Source organism: Stigmatopora nigra, chromosome 3, assembly GCF_051989575.1.
Source record: "Stigmatopora nigra isolate UIUO_SnigA chromosome 3, RoL_Snig_1.1, whole genome shotgun sequence".
NCBI classification, from domain to species: Eukaryota; Metazoa; Chordata; class Actinopteri; order Syngnathiformes; family Syngnathidae; genus Stigmatopora; species Stigmatopora nigra.
In genome coordinates, this window is record NC_135510.1 from 16593611 (window position 1) to 16613944 (window position 20334).

The window sequence follows — 20334 nt, forward strand, 5'->3', positions numbered from 1 at the left end:
TTGGAACTTCAAATACTTGCATGTACCTGAACTTTAAGAACTTGTACTTTTGTATACTTGGACTAGAAATACTTTGCTTATATCCGTACTAAATTATACTTAAATGTGTGTTTTTGGAACTTCAAATACTTTCATATACCTGAACTTTAAGAACTTGTGCTTGTGTGTACTTAAACTAGAAATACTTTTCTTATACTCCTACTAAATTATACTTAAATGTGTGTTTTTGGAACTTCAAATACTTTCATATACCTGAACTTTAAGAACTTGTACTTGTGTGTACTTGGACGAGAAATACTTTGCTCATACTAAATTATACTGAAATGTGTGTTTTTGGAACTTCAAATACTTGCATCTACCTGAACTTCAAGAACTTGTACTTGTTTGTACTTGAACTAGAAATACTTTACTCATACTTGTACTAAATTACACTTAAATGTGTTTTTGGAACTTCAAATACTTGCTTGTACTTGAACTTTAAGAATTTGTACTTCAACAGAAAGTGCAATACAAAACTTTTTCTTAGGATAATGCAATATTTATATTTACAACATATTTTGAAAAAATATGACTCTAAAAATATGGCTTATTTTCCTTGACCACACACACACACTCACACTCACACACACACACACACACACACACACACACACACACACACACACACACACACACACACACACACACACACACACACACACACACACACACACACACACACGACAATAACGATTAAATTGCAATATTCTTTTTCATGATAAACAAAGCTACGTTTGTCCTTTTCAAGTCCGTTTGTCCTCCACATTCTGATTCATTTCCAAATTGTCACTTGCAGGTTTCACGTGCCGAACAAGAGATCCCCCTGACCCGAACCCCACTCTGTAAAATCGGGCTCCCCACCAGAGGGAGGCGGCGAGTCCAAGATACTCCTCTTCTCTCCAAACACCTTCTCCTGCAGCTCGATGATATCGTTACGGATGTCGGCCATCATTAAAAGCAGGAAGTCGAAAGAGCCCGGAGGACCCTGGAAAATATGGTGGTACTTCAACTACTTGCCAAAAACGACACTACACGTCTAATCTGTGCAAACTGGGGGTAAGTGAGTCAATTCTTTTTAAATATTTTAAGACAAATACTATGGTATTATGTCAAGAACACAAAATTCCATTATTTATTAGACACTCAAATTCTATGTGGAGGAATACACACAATTTACACCATTGCGTTAATACTGTCTTTTAATTTGAAGGGTCTGAGTGGTTACATTGGTATTTTTTGTACTTACCGGGGGGCCACTGGGACCATCTGCTCCTCTATCACCCTAAAAGTAGGACATGATACATAAGTAAGTCAAATTTTAGACAAAAAAATCAACATTTAAATGATCAAATAAGTATATCGTATTAAAGTAGAAAAAGAAAAGACTATAAAAAGGCAATTCATGCAATTACATCATTATTAATGTAGCAAAAGTACATTGTGTACTTAAATAATGAGTTTTTGTGAATACCCATTATGTACTTGTATTATTTACAGTAAAGTAGAGTAAATGTTGCAAGGTTTTTTTTTTTTTTTTTTTTAAAGCTGATGTTGTAGTTGTCAGTTTTGGCCACCAGAGAGAAGCAATTCTCAAAGAAATATTCATTGACCATAAAAATTAAACAAAATACCTTTGAGCCGTTTCTTCCAGGAGCCCCAGGTGGTCCCTTAAATCAACAAATTTCAAATCTTTACCTATTTCAATCCAATGCTTTCAAAACTATTTTTCAACCTATACCTAAAGAAAAAAATGTTTACCACTGGTCCTCTGCGACCTCTCTTGATATGCCTTAAATCTGGTTCCGGGCCCATGGGCCCAATGTCCCCTCGGGGTCCCCTTGGCCCTGGTGGACCTTCCCCACCTGGGTCCCCTCGAGCGCCCGGCCCCCCCGGGTGACCTGCGGAGTAGTAAACCTATTATCAATGACCGTATTTTCCGGACTATAAATCTCACTCATGTTCATTTTGACTGTTGTTCCCTATTTTCCTATAATTTAGTATTCTTATATTTGTATCTTTGAATACCAAACTGCCCCCCTGCTTATATAGCCTATTCTCCAGTGTAACTTAGATATTTTTTGGCTAGTGCGACTTATACTCAGGTATGACTAGGTTTTCCCCCCCGCTTTTATCGTGCATTGTTTGGCTAGTGCAGGGGTGTCAAACATACGGCCTGCGGGCCGAATCCGGCCCGTCTGGTGGTTTGGTACGGCCCGGGGAAGAAAGCTGCATTGTATAAAAAAAATATGAATTTTCTTAAAAAAATGTAGTTCTTGTATTATCCCCTAGGGGCGCAGTGTTTTAGTACGTGCAGACAATATGAATTGACATTTATTTATGTTCTTATGTTATTCTCTTGTTCTTAATATATTGTTCATAATGTAAAAGGAAAATTCTGTTAATACACATTTTGATAATTTACTCATTCTTTGCACTAATTATTAGTATTAGTGACCAATACAAAGGAAAAAAAGTGGGCTTATTGTTAGTTCTATGTCATTTTGCAATGAGTTTACTGATCCCGCCCACTTGATATCAAATTAAGCGGTATTCGGCCCGCAGACCAAAGGGAGTTTGACACCCCTGGGCTAGTTTATTCTTTGGCTAGTCCCAAAAAAAATACTCTGGTTAGATATCTTTAGCGAGGAAGACAAACTAGGGAAATGTATCAGTTGGTAAAACCAATGGATGAGCAGAAAGCATCACCTGGGACCCCAGGTGGTCCTGAGGGTCCAGGTAGACCAGGACTTTTCCCGGGTCTCCCGAGAGGAACCTGCGAACACAGCAAACATTAATATCTTGGATAAAGTATAAAAGTATTATTCTCATGGATAATGCTACCTGTGAACTGGCCAATCGCAGTTTAATTTGCAACAGGCTGCTTTTCATATTAAGGAAATCCTGGCAGGTGAAGGAACAGGTGTCGGCGCTCATCAGCGTGTCCGACTTTTCCGACGAACTGACTGCAAATCAGTTCGAGATATTAATAACAATAAGATCATATTGTGAGCGTATTAGCTTGAGTGCTTACTGTTGTGTACTGCAATGCAAGATCGCTGGTCAGGGGCTAGAAGGTAGCCACTGTGGCATCGACACTGGTAACTGCCGCCTGTGTTGAAGCACTGGTGCTCGCATACGTCACCCCCAGATTCCTCGCACTCGTCGATGTCTGATATGAGTGAGAAAAATTAGTTTGGTGCCGAATATTTGCCGGCAAAAGAGTTTCGACACAGTTTGAGTACCATTTAAATATATTATTTACACAATCCGTTCAGTTATAGTAGTTTTTATCCATTCATTTTCTTCATGCATGATTATGATTTTTCGTATCTTTGTATGATATCGATATAGGGGAGGAGTCTCAAACTTGCGGCGACTTTTTCCAAATCCGAAATAATTATTCTTGTTGCCGCCTCGTATTTTATTTAAATCAAATACTTGATTTGAAGTAAATCCTTGATTTTAATAGTAAAAACTGAAGAATTAAAAGAAAATTGCAAATTCTAAAGTCATTAGGAATATGTATAAATAGTTCCAATTGATTGTTTAGAAGCAAAAGACATTTTTTGCGCAATTACAACAAGTATTTGTTAAAAAATGGTTATTTAACAAACAAAATATTGAGTTTAAACTTGTCTATCAGTATCCAATAGACATTTCTGACCATCATAAAAAAATTCAACTGTCTACGATGCACGGTTTGGACAAACGTTGCGTGAGAATCTTAACATACACACAAAAATCCATAAATCACACTTTATAAAGGATTATAGACCACTATAACTGAGAACAATGATAAAATCACACTACTCCTTTTGAATGAAATTGTTTCCATGGCAACTGTGACCTACCCAAACAATACGGAGACTTATGGTCACGGTGTCTTTCCCGGTTGTAGCGATAACCCGGGTAACACGTGCACACCACCCGCCCAAAATGGTCGGTACACTGTTGTTCACATGGTGATGTAGCACATACATCCACACCTGTATAGGAAAAACAATATTAATAGAATATAAATTTAAAATAATTGACTGGAAATTGGGATTGTTTGGGGATTTAATGCAAGGCTTATGAACAACAGCGTGAAAAGTGTATAAATCATATCATTTTACATTATGATTGATGATATATTCCATATGAAGTGAGTTTAGCTTTGTTGTTAAAGCCAGGCATGAGATAATTTGGCGGAAGACGTTGTTGCAAAGTGAGAAAAACGCGATAGGGTGTGGAAATCTACGGGACGGCACGCAAGTCACTTTTGGTCTGCACACCAGGTTTTGGCTCGCTCAAAAAAGATGGTGGAAAGGAAGGGCTAGCAAAAAAAAACGTATTTTTTGGGGAAAAACCGTGTTTTACCTACTTTCAGCTATGCACTGGCCCATCACAAACCTAAAGCCTTCACAGCATTTTCTCCTGGAAAGAGAAAATAACAAAGTGATATTTCTGAAGTACATAAAGCCCTGAAAAATATATATTTTAGGATTGCACTTGAAAATATTTCTCATGAAGAAAATACTTAAAGAAAAAATGTCACTTGAAAGATAGAGCTAAACATGTAAACATTCTAAAATATATATATATATATATATATATATATATATATATATATATATATATATATTTATATATACTATTCCAATATATAGATGATGGATGCATAAATATAAAAAAATGAATTAATACCGTATTTTCACGACTATAAGACGCACCGCATTATAAGGCGCACTCTCAATGAATGACATTTTTTCCATATGTAAGGCGCACTGTATCATAAGGCGCACTGTCTATTTTGGAGAAAATTGAAGACTTTTAAGTGCGCCTTATAGTCGTGAAAATACGGTAATTCAAAATACAAAAGGAGGAATTATGAGCATTTTTATTTCTTTATTTGTGACATTTTCTTTATTCACATTATTATATGTACTAGTATAAGTATTCACCCATTATACAATCCTAACCCTAAAATTAAAATATATAGATTGATATATAAATAAATAAAAAAAATGTATAAATAAGACATTTCAAAATACAAAAGGAGGAATTTATGAGCATTTTTTTAAACATGTTTTCTTTCTCAAGTATTATTATATTTACTCACCCAATACTTTTTTAAATGTATATTTGTTAACGCCTGTTTTATCCTAACCCTAAAATTAAAATATATAGATGGATATATCAATAAAAAATAAAAATGAATAAGTAACACATTTTCAAAATAAAAAAGGAGGAATTTATGACCAAATTCTTTAATTTTCTTAACATTTTCCATATTTTTTAACTTCTGTTCAATCCTAACCCTAAAATTAAAACATACAGATGGATGGTTATATCAATAAAAAATAAAAATGAACAAATACCACATTTTCAAAATAAAAAAGGAGGAATTCATCACCAAATTCTTTTATTTTCTTAACATTTTCCATATTTATTAACTCCTGCTCAACCCTAACCCTAAAATTAAACTATATAGATGGATAGATATAACAATAAAAAAAGAACAAATACCACATTTTCAAAATAAAAAAAGGAGGAATTTATCCGCAAATTATTTAATTTTCTTAACATTTTCCATATTTATTAACTCCTGCTCAACCCTAACCCTAAAATTAAGCTATATAGATGGATGGACATATCAATAAAAAATAAGTGAATAAATAACCCAAAAAAAAAGAATTATTGAGCTAATTATTTTTTAAAAACTATTTCTAACATAATTTCTTTATTACTATTATCAGACATACTCACCCAATACTTTTTAAAAATGTATATTTACTAACTCCTTTTCCATCCTAATCCTCCATTCAAATTAAATTGGGCATCTACCACTGTACAATATGCTCATTCATTACCCATTAAACAGTTCAAATGCATTTCAGCGTGTAGCGTCACTTTAAAACCACCAAAGCCGCCGCCCCCTTTATTTACGCCCCCGCAATGAACAATAAAGCGTTCGAGACGGGCTCAAACTAGATGAGGTCCAGATGATTGTACCGCTTTAATCCCAAGATGAGGTGGAGACAGGTGTGTGAAAGTTAAGATGAAAATTGTCACTACTTCATTGACTGTGTCGACAAATGGGTCCGTGAAGATAAATACTTACAGATGGGAGTTCGGCACCCCCGGGGTGAAAATCATACCTTTTTTTTTTTTTAAAGACGTTTGGATTAAAGTGAGACAACGTGAGGTTAATGTGTCGAGGAGAATCGTTGTTATGGATGGTGCTCGGACGTTTGGTCGCCTGGTCTTTTGGTCGCCGGTGTTTTGGTTGCCGGTCTTTTGGTGACATAGAGTTTACTGTTGAAACCAGCTCTCAAAATTATATTCATGAGAGAGAGTTTAATATCTAAGAGACAGAGTTTAATATCTAAGAGACATATTATAATATCTTATAACTTTTTAATAACTAAGTACTGTTTAATATCTAAGTAATGTTTAATATCTGAGTGCTGTTTAATATCTAAGTAATGTTTAATCTGAGTACTGTTTAATATCCAAGTAATGTTTAATATCCAAGTACTGTCTTTCAGATCCAAGTACTATCTTTCAGATCCAAGTACTGTTTAATATCCAAGTACTGTCTTTCAGATCCAAGTACTATCTTTCAGATCCAAGTACTGTTTAATATCCAAGTACTGTCTTTCAGATCCAAGTACTGTCTTTCAGATCCAAGTACTGTCTTTCAGATCCATGTACTGTCTTTCAGATCCAAGTACTGTCTTTCAGATGCAAGTACTGTTTAATTTCCAAGTACTGTCTTTCAGATCCAAGTACTGTCTTTCAGATCCAAGTACTGTCTTTCAGATCCAAGTACTGTCTTTCAGATCCATGTACTGTCTTTCAGATCCAAGTACTGTCTTTCAGATCCAAGTACTGTCTTTCAGATCCAAGTACTGTCTTTCAGATCAAAGTACTGTCTTTCAGATCCAAGTACTGTTTAAGATCCAAGTACTGTTTAATATCTAAGTACGGTTTAATATCTAAGTACTGTTTAATATCTAAGTACGGTTCAATATTTAAGTCCTGTTTAATATCTAAGTCCATTTGACCGGCGACCAAAAGGGACCAAAAGACCGGTATCCAAAAGACCAGCGACCAAACATCCATATATACAACAGTAACTGTTGCTTAAACTGAATACGGACCGATCCGACAGCCCATCAGAAAGTCATTCCGTCCCATCTTCGGGACGCCACGGGTCCCCCGGGGTTGCTCCGGAGGAAGCCGTGGTGTCTGGACGAGCAGATGAGGGCAGCAGGAGAAGTGACCCATGTGTTTTTGTTTTGCTGTGTGAAAGAAAGTATGTCCAAGAGACAGGAAACAGACCCCCTAGAACACACTGACTTGCGTGTTTGTGGATTCTGCAAAGTACTTTTGCCCTCCGTCAGATTCCCGCCTGGGGGAACTCTCTTCGTCTTAACTCCTCCACTTCTTCTTACTTGACAAGATTACTCCATGGAGTGCGAATACTTGCTTCTGGTTCCACAACTCACAACTGTCAACGGAAAAATCTTGACATTGTCCTACGCTGGAAGGTTTCACTCGCATCTGGTCTTAAGAGCTTCCAAATCCAGATCCGGAAAGTTGATTTGAAAGCATTGTACTTCTCGTATTACTGTATTTACTCGAGTATAAGGAGCACAATTTTGTACCAAAAAGATTCAAGCAAAGTTCAGGTCCGCGTTACACACAAATCCCAGTGAAACACTGTTCCCTGCTGGTGGAAAACCTGACCAAATCCAGATCCAGAAAGTCCATCGGAAAGCATTACGTTATTTACCGTATTTTCACGACTATAAGGCGCACCCTCAATGAATGACATTTTTCTATATATAAGGCGCACTGTATTATAAGGCGTACTATTATACGGCACACTGTATTATAAGGCGCACTGTATAATAAGGCACACTGTATTATAAGGCGCACTGTCTATTTTGGAGAAAATTTAAGACATTTAAGTGCGCCTTATAGTCGTGAAAATACAGTAATTGCTATTGACTTCCCGGTATGAAGCACTCACTACTACACAGTCACCTCTAGAGCCAGCCATTGTTGATCTTTTGGATTTTTTGTATAAAATGTTGCAGTGGGGGAGGAGCTATATGATGGAAGATTTAGTAAACTAAGATGGCATCTGCATATTTAACAGTATTGTTTCAGTTCAAGTGTTTGTGTTTGTTTAATATCCGACAGTGGTGGTATTTCGTTGTTGGTTTTCTATTTATAAGGCGCACTGGATTATAAGGCGCACTGTCTATTTTGGAGAAAATTTAAGACTTAAGTGCGCCTTATAGTTGTGAAAATACGGTACTCGAATATAACATGCAAAATATTGTACCCAAAAATTTACGCAAAGTTCAGGTGTACATTATACACAAATCCTGGGAAACACTACCCTCTACTGGTGAAAAAGTCCCCTTCACAGCAATTATATATAATGAAAGACGTAAAACATATATTTGTCCACCAGATGGCGACAATTTACCCTCTTTTACAAAAGCCTTATTACCTTTTGTGGGCATTTCTCATATGAATTTTAATAACATTGCTCTTAAATATAAATCTCAACAGCCGTTTGCCAAATTCTTGTTAGTTTCAGCATTATATTTGTAAATATGGTAAATCATGCGTTATTTCTGGTCATAGAAACACACATTTCATGGACTATACGAAAAAATTTAGATATTTTTTATACTTGTGCTGACGTATGTGTGTGTGTGTGTTGGTCATCACTTTATAAACAATAAATTCCAGATGCATTTTGAAAAATCGATTTTCTACGCATGCACTGTAATTGATGCTTTTATTTAAAAGGCCTTTGAGACTCCCTCATAAAGATAAATTACAATGTTAGCTTTGGCCCTTCAGATATTAAAATATGCTTTACACGGGCTATACTTGAATATACAAATGTATGTTTTTCAAGCCACTCGGGACTATTTTTCATAACTTTTAGATGGGGGTTTTTGCGAGGGAGGATTTATTTCTCTCGGGGGGATTGTTTGTCTTGATTTTTTGCTAATTTAGTGGCGGAAAATTTATTTTAAATTATGTTTTTGGTATGAAATTAAAACACGGGTTTTCCCATCCATCCTATAATACTAGTCAAATTTATTAGGTCAAAACAAATGATTTATTGATATTTTAGTATTTCACTTATGTATTATAAAGTATTATAGAGTATTATAAAGTTATAAAGTACTATTTTTAGTTTAGTGATCATTTCAAAATTTTTATCCTCTTGATTTATATTTCAATTTATGTTGAAACATCATTTTTCAACATTTTCTGTATATTATCTTCATATTTCCAAATATTTTTCCATAGATGCACATATGTATAAAACGTATGAATTTAATAGACATATTTAGAAAAAAATATATAATTTTTTGTCTATTAAATTTATAGTTAAAAAAGATATATATTTTTTTCTATTTTGTTAAATCTATTATTTTTTTCATCTAATATTGTCTCACTAAAACCAAAGTTGGCTCATTTAATATTATAATGACATAACTTTTTCACAATTTGGGGAATTCTTTCAAATTAATTGCATGACAAAAAGTTTGCAAAAAATGTTTTTTTGCATATTTTAATTCTTTTTAAATACCTAGCAGTACGTTTAATGCGGGTATTTCCCAAATCCTTGCATAACCCTCTTTTGCGTGTTTTTTTCCCAATTCTTGTATAAAGGTGTGTTTCCATGCCAAGACCTCCTCCGAGGCTTCTTTCTTTCCTCTTGTGTTTATTTGCCCCGCCAAGGCAGCCCACGGCTTCCAAGACGCCTGGCGTCCTCTGGGGAGACGTCAAGCGTGTCTTTTTCACAGAGGATGCTTTGACCGAAAGCTCTTTGGCCGCCAAACACGTTTGACCCGTATTTCCTGCTTCACTTCCCATGTTTTGCCCCCGGAATCACCTGTCCATCACAATCCTTTCCCATCCTTAAAACACATCCCAGGTGTCCTCCGTGGTTTTCCTTCATTTCCCGGGGGTGCTGGAGCCTGTCCCAAGTGTCCTCCATTACTTTCCTTCATTTTCTGGGGGTGCTGGAGCCTATCCGTGGGGTCCTCCATCGCTTTTGTTCATATTCCAGGGGTGCTGGAGCCTGTTCCAGGTATCCTTCATCACTTTCATTTTCCGGGGGTGCTAAAGCCTATCCCAAGTGTCCTCCATGGCTTTCATTCATTTTCCGGAGGTGCTGGAGCCTCTTCAGGTGTCCGTCTTCACTTTTGTCCATTTTCCGGGGGTGCTGGAGCCTATCCCAGGTGTCATCCATGGCTTTCATTCATTTTCTGGGGGTGCTGTAGCCTATCTCAGGTGCACTCCATGGCTTTTGTTCATTTTATGGGGGTGCTAGAGCCTATTCCAAGTGTCCAACACTTTTGTTGACTTTCCGGGGGTGCTAGATCCTATCCCAGATGTCCTCCTTCGCTTTCATTCATTTTCTGGGGGTGCTGGAGCCTTTTTCAAGTGTCCTCCATCGCTTTTGTTGACTTTCCGGCGGTGCTAGATCTTATCCCAGTTTTTTTTTTCATTTCTGAGGGTGCTGGAGCCTATTCCAGGTGTTTTCTATAGCGTTCGTTCATTTTCTGGGGGTGCTGAAGCCTATCCCAGGTGTCCTCCATGGCTTTCGTTCTTTTTCCAGGGGTGCTGGAGCAGAGTTATCGCGGATTTTTCAGGTTTTGCGATATTTCCGATTTTTTTTTTACACGATCACATGATGGGGGGGGGAAAAGTGAGCCACTGTAAAGATGGATGAAAGTAAAAGCCAAAAGTGGTGTGATGATGATGAGCGTTGTTTGGAATGTGGCCCTGACCCCATTAAGGCCTCGGTGTCACCACAAGAATTTGCCACGGGTGACCCCCCCCTTTTGAGCATCTCACTACGACACACACAGGAATACCCGCACATTTCATGCTCTTTTTTTCCCACTGGGACTCATCACGTTGACGGCACACTTTGACAGACAAGACTGATTGCATTACGCTAATGTATGTGTGTGAATATTTGAGAGTATATTCTCACTTTAACACATCCTTAAGCCATTTTTTGTATACGTTTTAGATTATTTTTATGTTTTTTTTTTTTTATTCTTACACCAATATTTCCCCCCCAAAAAAATGTTGTGCTATGTGCAATGGTCAGGTTTTATTATTAATTTTAAAAAATGCTCGTTTTACAAGATTTTAAATGAAATATGACAAATAATATCGGTATACTAAAAGATTAAATTCATAATATTACAAGATTAAAGTCATTTTGTTGATTATTTTTAATGTTTTATGGTTTTTGCGCAATATTAAGTCATTTTGGGTCATAGAATTTTCAAAATAAAATCAGTACATCACTTATATTTTATTTTTACACCAATTTTTCCCCCCAAAAAAATGTTGTATGTGCAATGGTCAGGTTTTATTATTAATTTTTTTTAAAAAAGCTTATTTTACAAGATTTTAAATGAAATATGACAAATAATATTGGTATACTAAAAAGTAAAATTCATAATAATATAAGATTAAACTCATTTTGTTGCTTATTTTTAATGTTTTATGGTTTTTGCGCAATATTACGTCATTTTGAGTCATAAAATTTTCAGAATAAAATCAGTACACTATTTTTTATTTTTGGTGAAATAGGGTGGGCATGAAAAATTACTTATTAAAATAAATCAGGTTTCTTTGATTGCTGTTGATAAAACTTTGATGAGAATGACTTTATACTGTAAATATACAAAAGTTTTAAATTCGAATATTTTCTGCTGGTGAGTTTTGAGAGTTTTTCAAGCCCAAAAAAAACGGTGGGAAAACATGACTTTACAGTACATTAATCGATCTGATTTTTGAGTGTGCTGGAAACAGGGATGAGATTTGTGGATATTCCCAGTCAATCAAAAACACATTTTTGGTATTAGTCCTTGTGAACATATCTTAGACAGTTTGTTGAACATTGACTTGCAGACAAGGAAAGAGTGTGCCAGATGGTGGCTGAGTCAAAACAGAGAAAATGACAGACTAAAACCAGAATCTTTCAAAAATGATGTGCGGGATTTACTTTTCTTGCCAGCCCAGAAAAACCCACATTATTTAGGAAAACAAAACACACACAAGAAAAGGAACATAACAAAACTTTGGAGACTTTGGAGTAGGAAACTGGCACTGTCAGCTAACCAGCCTTGACGGCTAATGTTAGCATGTTTTTTTTGGGTTGTTTTTATATGTAATGTCAGAATATTGGCTTTGAAAATAGAAAAGAGGGCACTAAAATGTAGTGTCAAGTTATACTGAAGTGCCCCTGGATGAATGATGAGCCACAGGATAAGCTAATGTTAGCATTTATGCTATTTTTATTATTTACCCACTCAGGCACAGTAGTGAGTCTTTTCAAAAGTTAGCATTAGCTTAACTCCTCCCTTTCCAACCTGTGTTGTAGAAGTTAAAATATTTTATTTTTCTTTTAAAATTATTTTTAAAGATATATATATATATATATATATATATATATTATTTTAAGATAGATTGCTTCTAATGAATATTTAGTTTCAAATTATTTAGATTTTTTCTAGTATTTATTTATCACTGTTTTAATGATTGATATTTTAAAAATAAGGCATCCATTTTCTTTATAAATATTTATCTATTACTATTCCCAAATATATTTTTTGGGGTTCATTTAAATATTTCCTTGTAGTATTAAAATCATAATTCATAAATAGAAGGGTTCAACAGTGAATGTTGAATGTTTAAAACACTAAATCTGAGAAACAAGCTAAGCTAATGCTAACGTTTCTAATGATTTTTGCGGTTCCTTCTCATGAGCTAATATCTAATTTTTGTCACATGGTGCCGCATATTCTCCAATTTTCCGTCACGTGACAGTTCGACACGAGTTAGCATACTTTGTTTGTAAACAATAGCTTGGCAACAATGCTATTACCGCCCGTTTATATTAGCTGTTAGCGTCATATTAGCCCGCTGTTTTGTTGTGTTGAGGCATACACACTGACTGCCTGAAGCAAACTAATGAAGACCACATTGTATGAAAACTAGAAAACACGGCCACAACCACGGTGGTTTTTCAGAGGGGCGTTCAGGTGCACGCTAATCAGAAAAAGATGACGGGGGTTTTGTGCGTTTATGGGTTGGAAGTCCAACTTCTCTTATCCACGGCCCCTACCGAGACAATTAGGGTTCCATTAAAGACAGGAAGTGGGACTCCAAACTTCTAGTAAAACCATTTGGGGAAACTACAAACTACTACTTTAGATTGCTTTATAGGAAAGATTTTTTAACAAATTGACCAGATTTTTGAGGATCTGACGATATTTAACGCCAATCTGGTACCTCGCTAATGACTTTATTACAAAACCGTGATTTTTGCTTATTTGTTGCTTTGTAAGTATTCAAAAATCATCAAAAATGCCATATTTTCTACCTGATTTTAATCAAAAACACAATTTTTAACCAGGTAAAACAATTATAATGTATAATATCAAAATGCAATTCTGATTCATTTTTTACAATTAAAATAGTGACCAAGTCTCTCATTCATTAGATTTTTTTTATTTTAACAAAATAGTACGTTCAATTTTTCCGGTCTTAACTAATCTCAGCAGGCGGCCATTTTGTCCCAACCTTCCCTTACCAGATTAACGTCGAAGGGTTTAACTAAACTAGCCGGTTTTAGGTTCAATAAATCCATCTTCTGTTTTCAGTTAAATATTTCAGGAGATTTTTTTGGTGGGCACACATGTTAGCATTTAGCATCTCTCATCAACCTCGCTAGCAAAAGAAATACGAAGCGCCACCACCGCTTGGGCATTAATGACATCATCACCCTGCACCTGCATACCCCCCCCCTCCCCCACACATTTTAAAATATGATATTTAACCCCGACCAAGTACTCTAACCCAATCTGAGAAAGGAAATATCCATGAAAAAAAAAATTGGCTTCTTTCCGTTGAAAAAAAAATCCAGCGCTCGGATTTACAGAGGGTCCTTGAAGTAAACAAAACAGAATAAACGTGAAGAAAGTGGATAGACTGAAAGTATCCTGGAAACAGGTGGGATTTCTGCATCCAGATGAAACAAAGATATTCGCCAGCTGGGGGGGATTTGGGGGGGGGGGGGGACGTTAGCCAAACCGACGAATCAGCAACAGCCTGACATAACAGTTCCCTCCAATGCTCTGTTATGCTGTCAATATTTGATTTTATTTCTCTTTCCCTGGCTTTGTCTTTAGCTTTCCATTCCAGACGTTTATACGACTAAGCCTCCCAAGAGATTCGCTTTTAAACTTCCCTTCGTGTCTTTTTGACTTCGTTGTTATTCTGTCTATCTTTAGCATTTTGCTACATGCTTTTTATGTGGAATGGCAATATTCAATGAAGGTTGGAAACAATAATACAAAAAATTCTGACAGTCAGAACTGAAGATGGCATGAGTTTCCACCAATTTGAAGGATTTATCGTATTTTCTTGCATATTAGCCACCTCCGCGTATAAGCCGTACCCTTAAAATAACCTTAAAATCGTTGAATTTAACAATTTCTCGCATATAAGCCGCCCCCTGATTCACAATTTTCACTTCCATATTCATGGTTTTTATAGGGAGTACAAATGTGTTATTTTGAAGGGTCAAATCTTTGTATATTTTTGAAATACTGTATGAATCACAAGCACATTATTAGGGTCAATATCATAAGGAATCAATTCATCCAGTATTGGTTGTTTTCTTATTGCAAAACAGAAAATAACAAATAGCAAATAATAATTCCGTACCAAATGTGTTACTCTGAAGGGACAATCTTTAAGAAAAATCATCACATGTGGTATTTATGAGATACTTTATGGATCAAAATTATCATCTCCTGGATTGCACATTTCAATAGAGTATTGCCTGTATGTAGGTAAATTCAAAAAGGAAGTCATGTGAGCAGTACAACTAGCAAATAGGTCCGTAGTGAGCTAGTTTGTCAGCAAGTGAGTGAGTTTTTTCACATTTTATGCAAGATATGTTTTATTTTTCTTCTTGAATTCCATTCATAGACGTCAAAATAAACATTATATAGCATTTTATCTGTTTATCCTTTCTCCATTTTGAAAAAAACGACCATGCCATGCCGTATTGTCTTTTCTTATGGCCTAATTCGTCTAATTTGTGCGCATATAAGCCACACCCTCGATCCAGTCAGCATTTTTTAGCAATAAATACGGCGTAAATGAAAGAAAATACGGTAGCTTTCTTGACTAATCGGTCATTAGCCCTCATTCATCTCAGGTCTTCTTCTTCTTCTTGCTTTATCTTCTCTGTTTAGACTTCCAAATGTCTCGTTAGCCAGTCCTCCCCTCGGTACTGTTTTCTTAGCTGGACAACTCATTAACTCTTGTTTGTTTTCAATCTAATCTGCCGCGGAGCCCTTTTAACCTCAACTGTCCTTCTACACTTCTTACCATTGCACTGGTTTTGTAACCAGAAGGGAATGGAGTCAGATCTGGGAATTTATTAGGGCAGCTTTTCAAACAAGTGGAAATGAAGACCGAATGTAACGCTCGTCAAAACGATGAATTTTTGTGAGGGGGGATAACCGTGCTAGATTCGTAGCCCTGAAAACCAATGGACATTTTGCACGCTATTTGTCACGGAAGGTCATCAATCAACAACTCGACACGTCAGTCATCAAAACAGTTCATCTGTTACGACTTCGGAAACTGTTGTCGTAATGTCGAATGTTATCCTCTCAAAACTGGAGCAGCCTAGCAACAACTTCGAGATACCTTGAAGGAATCCCCAAGCAGTGCCATGTCCACAACTATATTAATTAGAACAAGGGCCGGACCATTTTAGATATAATATTTAGATTTTTTTTTATATAAAAGGATTAAAAGAACTGCATTAAAAGCCCTGAATATTCAGTTTTTTATCGATCTAAAACAATGTTTATTTTGGCTGTTTTTAAATATATTTTTAGATTTTTTAAAATGATTTTTGAACTAAAAACACAGATTTTTTTTTTATAAATGGATGAAAAGGACTGGATTAAAAACACTGAATATTCAGTTTTTTTATAGATCTAAAACAATGTTTAATTTAGCTGTTTTTAAATATATTTTTAGATTTTTTTAAATGATTTTTGAACTAAAAAACACAGATTTTTTTTATATATGGATTAACAGAACTGGATTAAAAACCCTGAATATTCAGTTTTTTATAGATCAAATATAATGATAAATTTTATTTTTTATTTTAGCTTTTTTTTTAAATATATTTTTAGATTTTACAAAAAAGATTTTTGAACTAAAAACAGATTTTTCTTTTATAAATGGATTAAAAGAACTGGATTAAAAACCCCGAATATTCAGTTTTTTATAGATCAAATATAATGATTAAAAATAATTTTTATTTTAGCTTTTTTTTCAAATATATTTTTAGATTTTACAAAATGATTTTTGAACAAAAAACACTGAAAAAATGATTAAAAAATGACAATTATTGATTTAAAAGGGGAAAAATCAGGAAATGTAATATACATCTATACTCTTCATTTTAATTTGATCCTAAAACAGAAAGTCGTCACTCATCATTTACTTTCCCCGGCCACACAAAGTGATGCGGCGGGCCAAATATGGCCCCCGGGCCGCCACTTTGACACATATAAATTAGACACAAGACAACTTCTTAGTCTATTTCAGCAAAAAATGGACAAAAAATGAATGGGAAATCAAGTGGTTTGTAAAGGCGAAAAATCCCATCTCCCCCTTAACGCCATTCACTCAAAAACGGCAGTAAAAAACACACTCTGAATCATGTTAAATAGACCACTGTGGTTTTGTCCTTCCTCTTGGGTTATAAATGAGGGACTAAAGTCAAGAGGGCATGTATACTTTGCCTTCAGGCTTGGACACTTCATCTCAAAGGACAATCTTCACGCCTGAGTGGTCACCTCTGACAAACCTGGTCTGCTTAGCGCTAACGTCACACTTTTGCAACGTTTACCCCACCTGACCCGACGCTAACACGCCAACTTCTCTAGACAGACGTCTGGCTTTTATCCGCGTCCAGACAAAGTCGTAGACCTAAAGATGGAGTCCAGGTGTACATTTTGTCCTAGGGACTAAGGACCACTTGACATTGACCGACACGAAACAAAAAAAATAACAAAAAATGGCTTCTTAGCCATCCGTGAGAAAATATTTAGAGCTAACACATGATGGAACACGAGATACGACACTTCCCAGGTGTTTTGCGTCTACGTAAAAAGTACTACACCCATTTTTTTAGTCAATTCCTTGTCCTACAGTGGTCCCTCGCTTATCGCGGTTAATGGGGACTGGGACCACCCGCGATAAGTGAATTTCCGCGAAGTAGGGATTCCCCTTCAAAAATGCTTCCAAAATCCCCCCAAATTTTTATTTATTTATTTATTATTATTATTATTTTTAATTTTTTTACCCCCCTGTATACAGTACACCATAAAAAATACGGGTAGAGAGAGTGAAATTCATGTTATAACAAAAAAAAACTGTAAAATATGTTGTTTCAATGTAATATTAGTATTTTTTTTCCCCAAACAAACGCGAAGCTCTGAGTCCGCGATAGCTGAACCGCAAAGTAGCGAGGGAACACTGTATTTAGTTTCCGAGTGTTTCTTGTCCTTGACTTCTGATTGGTTTATGAGCACCAGCTGTTATCACCCAATCAGTTTCCCCCCCCTTAGCCAGGTGTTACTCGTTGTTGCGTTTGTAGCTATTTTTCCTCGCTACCGGGAGCTAAAGTTGTCAGCTAATGCTAATCCATGCATCCGACAAAATTCAATACAGCTGTGTTTAGCTTTCGTCCTTGACATCATTCCAAACTAGGCATTCTAGTTCTGGTTTTCAGCTCACAGAGGATTGTGGTAGCTCGCTAGGCAGTTAGCGAAAGATTTACTAGCTTGCCTCATTTCATAGCTGCCAATCTAGAAACCTCATTTTTTGTATAGAAGCTGTTAAAATGTCAATATCGGCTTTAAAGTGTTTACATTTTGACTTAAAAATATGACTATAGCACTCAAAGTTCTTAAACGGAGCCAACGATAGCATTAGCTAACCACGTTGCTATTTTTCAGGGCACTTTATATATTAAACAATGTGTAAGCAAGTGGTAAGAATAATAGGTTGTACGGAAAGTAAATCATGAATGTCCTTGTTTTGAAAAGACCACACTCGATACAGATTGTCGACAATAAAAGCTTGCTTGCTTTATTGGAGTTGGGTTTCGTGCTAGCATTTAGCACCTTTGCCAAGGAGGTTTTTAAAGGCAATGAGACAGTAAGTCATCCATGTGATTAACACTGTGGGAAAGCAGTTCAAAGCAAGAACAGGAAGAGATGCTAGGTCTGAAAAAAAAACACTCAAAAGTCAAAAACATAGACTTAGAAGAACGATTTTGCACTTAAATTCTCGTTGATTAAATCTAGACGGGGTGCCAAAACGTCACCGAGAACCAGGTGTACCCACTAAGGTGTTAGCGTAGCCTGAAGCGACAATTTTAAAAGAAAACAACCCACAGTTTTTGCCCTAGCCGCCTTCTTTATGTAACAGCAAGATGTCACTTTTGTGTTTTGGATTAAGAGCGTTGTTCTGTAAAAGTGGCTGAAATTTCTAGATCACATGTGTCAAAGTGGCGGCCCGGGGGCAAAATCTGGCCCGTCGCATCCTTTTGTGTGGTCTGAGAAAGTAAATGATGAGTGCTGACTTTCTGTTTTAGGATCAAATTCAAATTAAAAGTATAGATGTATATTCAATTTCCTGATTTTCCCCCTTTTAAATGAATAATTGTCATTTTTTAATACATTTTTTCAGTTTTTAGTTCAAAAATCCTAAAATCAAAAAATATATAAAAAGGCTAAAATAAACATTGTTTTAGATCTATAAAAAACTAAATATTCAGGGTTTTTTTTTATCCAGTATTACTCCATTTATAAAAAAAAAATATATATATTTAAAATCCTAGCTCTGAAATCCTCAAAATTGCTACCACCACAACCTTGTTTTTGCAACATGACAAGCTACACAAAGAAATCGGACTTTAACACAAAATCCAAAATGGCCAAAGAATACAACATGTAATGCTACATTATTAAATTGTCTAGATTGTTTAGCCAAAATCAGCTCTTGGGAAAACAAAGATTTCTTTGCTCCGAATGTTGATATAAAGTCGATTTAAAAAATCGTCAATTTTCAACCGTAACAAAACAAAAAAAACTCATGGATGTTTATTAAATTCAATCATTTTCTTTATAGGTTAGCTTAACTTAGGGAAATACTATAATTGTCACTTTTAATTACACATGGCTCTTTTTGATTGGCCTATAGATCGTCCTTATCATTATTGAAGAATTTGTTTAACTTGTTTGTCGTCTAAAAAAATATACCCACATTTCTGGATTCCATTTCTTTTCATCTTGCCAAAAATAATACAAAATCTTTCCATTAAATTATTTTCTTTTGCCGATTCATGACCCGCAAAATTCTACCAAAACGACGAATAAAAAAGCACGACAAACATGTCTGACCATCTTTAAAAGTTAACATCTTAACACCTGGTATGGGAAAGAAAACTTTCGGGTTCGAACTGAGGTTATATCGACTCATTACGTAGAATATATCATGTTCACAGAAATATCTGTCTGAGGTTTTGCTTTATAAAATAAGCCACAGAGAACAAAGTACATCATTCACAGGGAAATCAAAACAACAATGTTCCCAACATTTTCTGACCCATCATCAAAAATCTTAAACGACACATGTAATCGCTCCGATACGCCAACAGACGCATTCACGCACGCCAATTTCGCGTAGAATACTTCATGGAAACTCCTGGTCGACATTCCTACACGGGCGAGGATGTGAACGCATCTTAAGTATCCCTGATGGCGACATAGTCCAGACTTGACATGCATGGGAAATGCTTCCTGGGCATGTTCGGGGGGCTGGGGGGCTGGGTGGGGGGTGTTTGGGGGTGCTTGAGGGGGAGTCAGCATGGGGGGGGGAGTCGGAATGGGCGCCCTAATGATTCAAGACAGGAAGCGGTTGCGGTTAAAGTATAAGGTCAACCTCTTGTCGCCAAAGTCCCAAACCAGAGGAGCTCTTTGGGGGTCATTAAGACCCCAAAATGTCTGCCTTTTCTCTTCTAGAGTCATTTGCTAGTGCTTTCAAACAAAAAATGGAATTTATTATCGTATATTCTGGGCTATAAGACGTGCCTTTTTTTATTACCTTATTTTCACGACTATAAGGCGCACTTAAAAGTCTTAA

General features: G+C 35.9%; 2 protein-coding genes across 2 annotated transcripts in view; one reads left to right on the forward strand and one right to left on the reverse strand.

The window, feature by feature from the left end:
• Nucleotides 1-20334, forward strand: part of LOC144194321 (uncharacterized) — a 107206-nt gene that overhangs the window by 70404 nt on the left and 16468 nt on the right. Inside the window, exon 6 of the mRNA XM_077713298.1 lies at nt 836-1095. The gene's annotated coding sequence lies outside the window, so the exon portion shown is untranslated. The remainder of the gene's footprint in view (nt 1-835; nt 1096-20334) is intronic.
• The window catches only part of LOC144194318 (collagen and calcium-binding EGF domain-containing protein 1-like), a 28668-nt gene that overhangs the window by 247 nt on the left and 8087 nt on the right, over nt 1-20334 (reverse strand). The window contains exons 3-11 of the mRNA XM_077713295.1: nt 4403-4455; nt 3891-4025; nt 3071-3208; nt 2881-3002; nt 2746-2812; nt 1798-1937; nt 1671-1706; nt 1286-1321; nt 1-1024 (exon numbers count right to left, since the gene is read on the reverse strand). The exon at nt 1-1024 is cut by the window's left edge and continues 247 nt beyond it. Of these exons, the coding sequence (XP_077569421.1) occupies nt 839-1024; nt 1286-1321; nt 1671-1706; nt 1798-1937; nt 2746-2812; nt 2881-3002; nt 3071-3208; nt 3891-4025; nt 4403-4455 (913 nt within the window). The 3' untranslated portion in view covers nt 1-838. The remainder of the gene's footprint in view (nt 1025-1285; nt 1322-1670; nt 1707-1797; nt 1938-2745; nt 2813-2880; nt 3003-3070; nt 3209-3890; nt 4026-4402; nt 4456-20334) is intronic.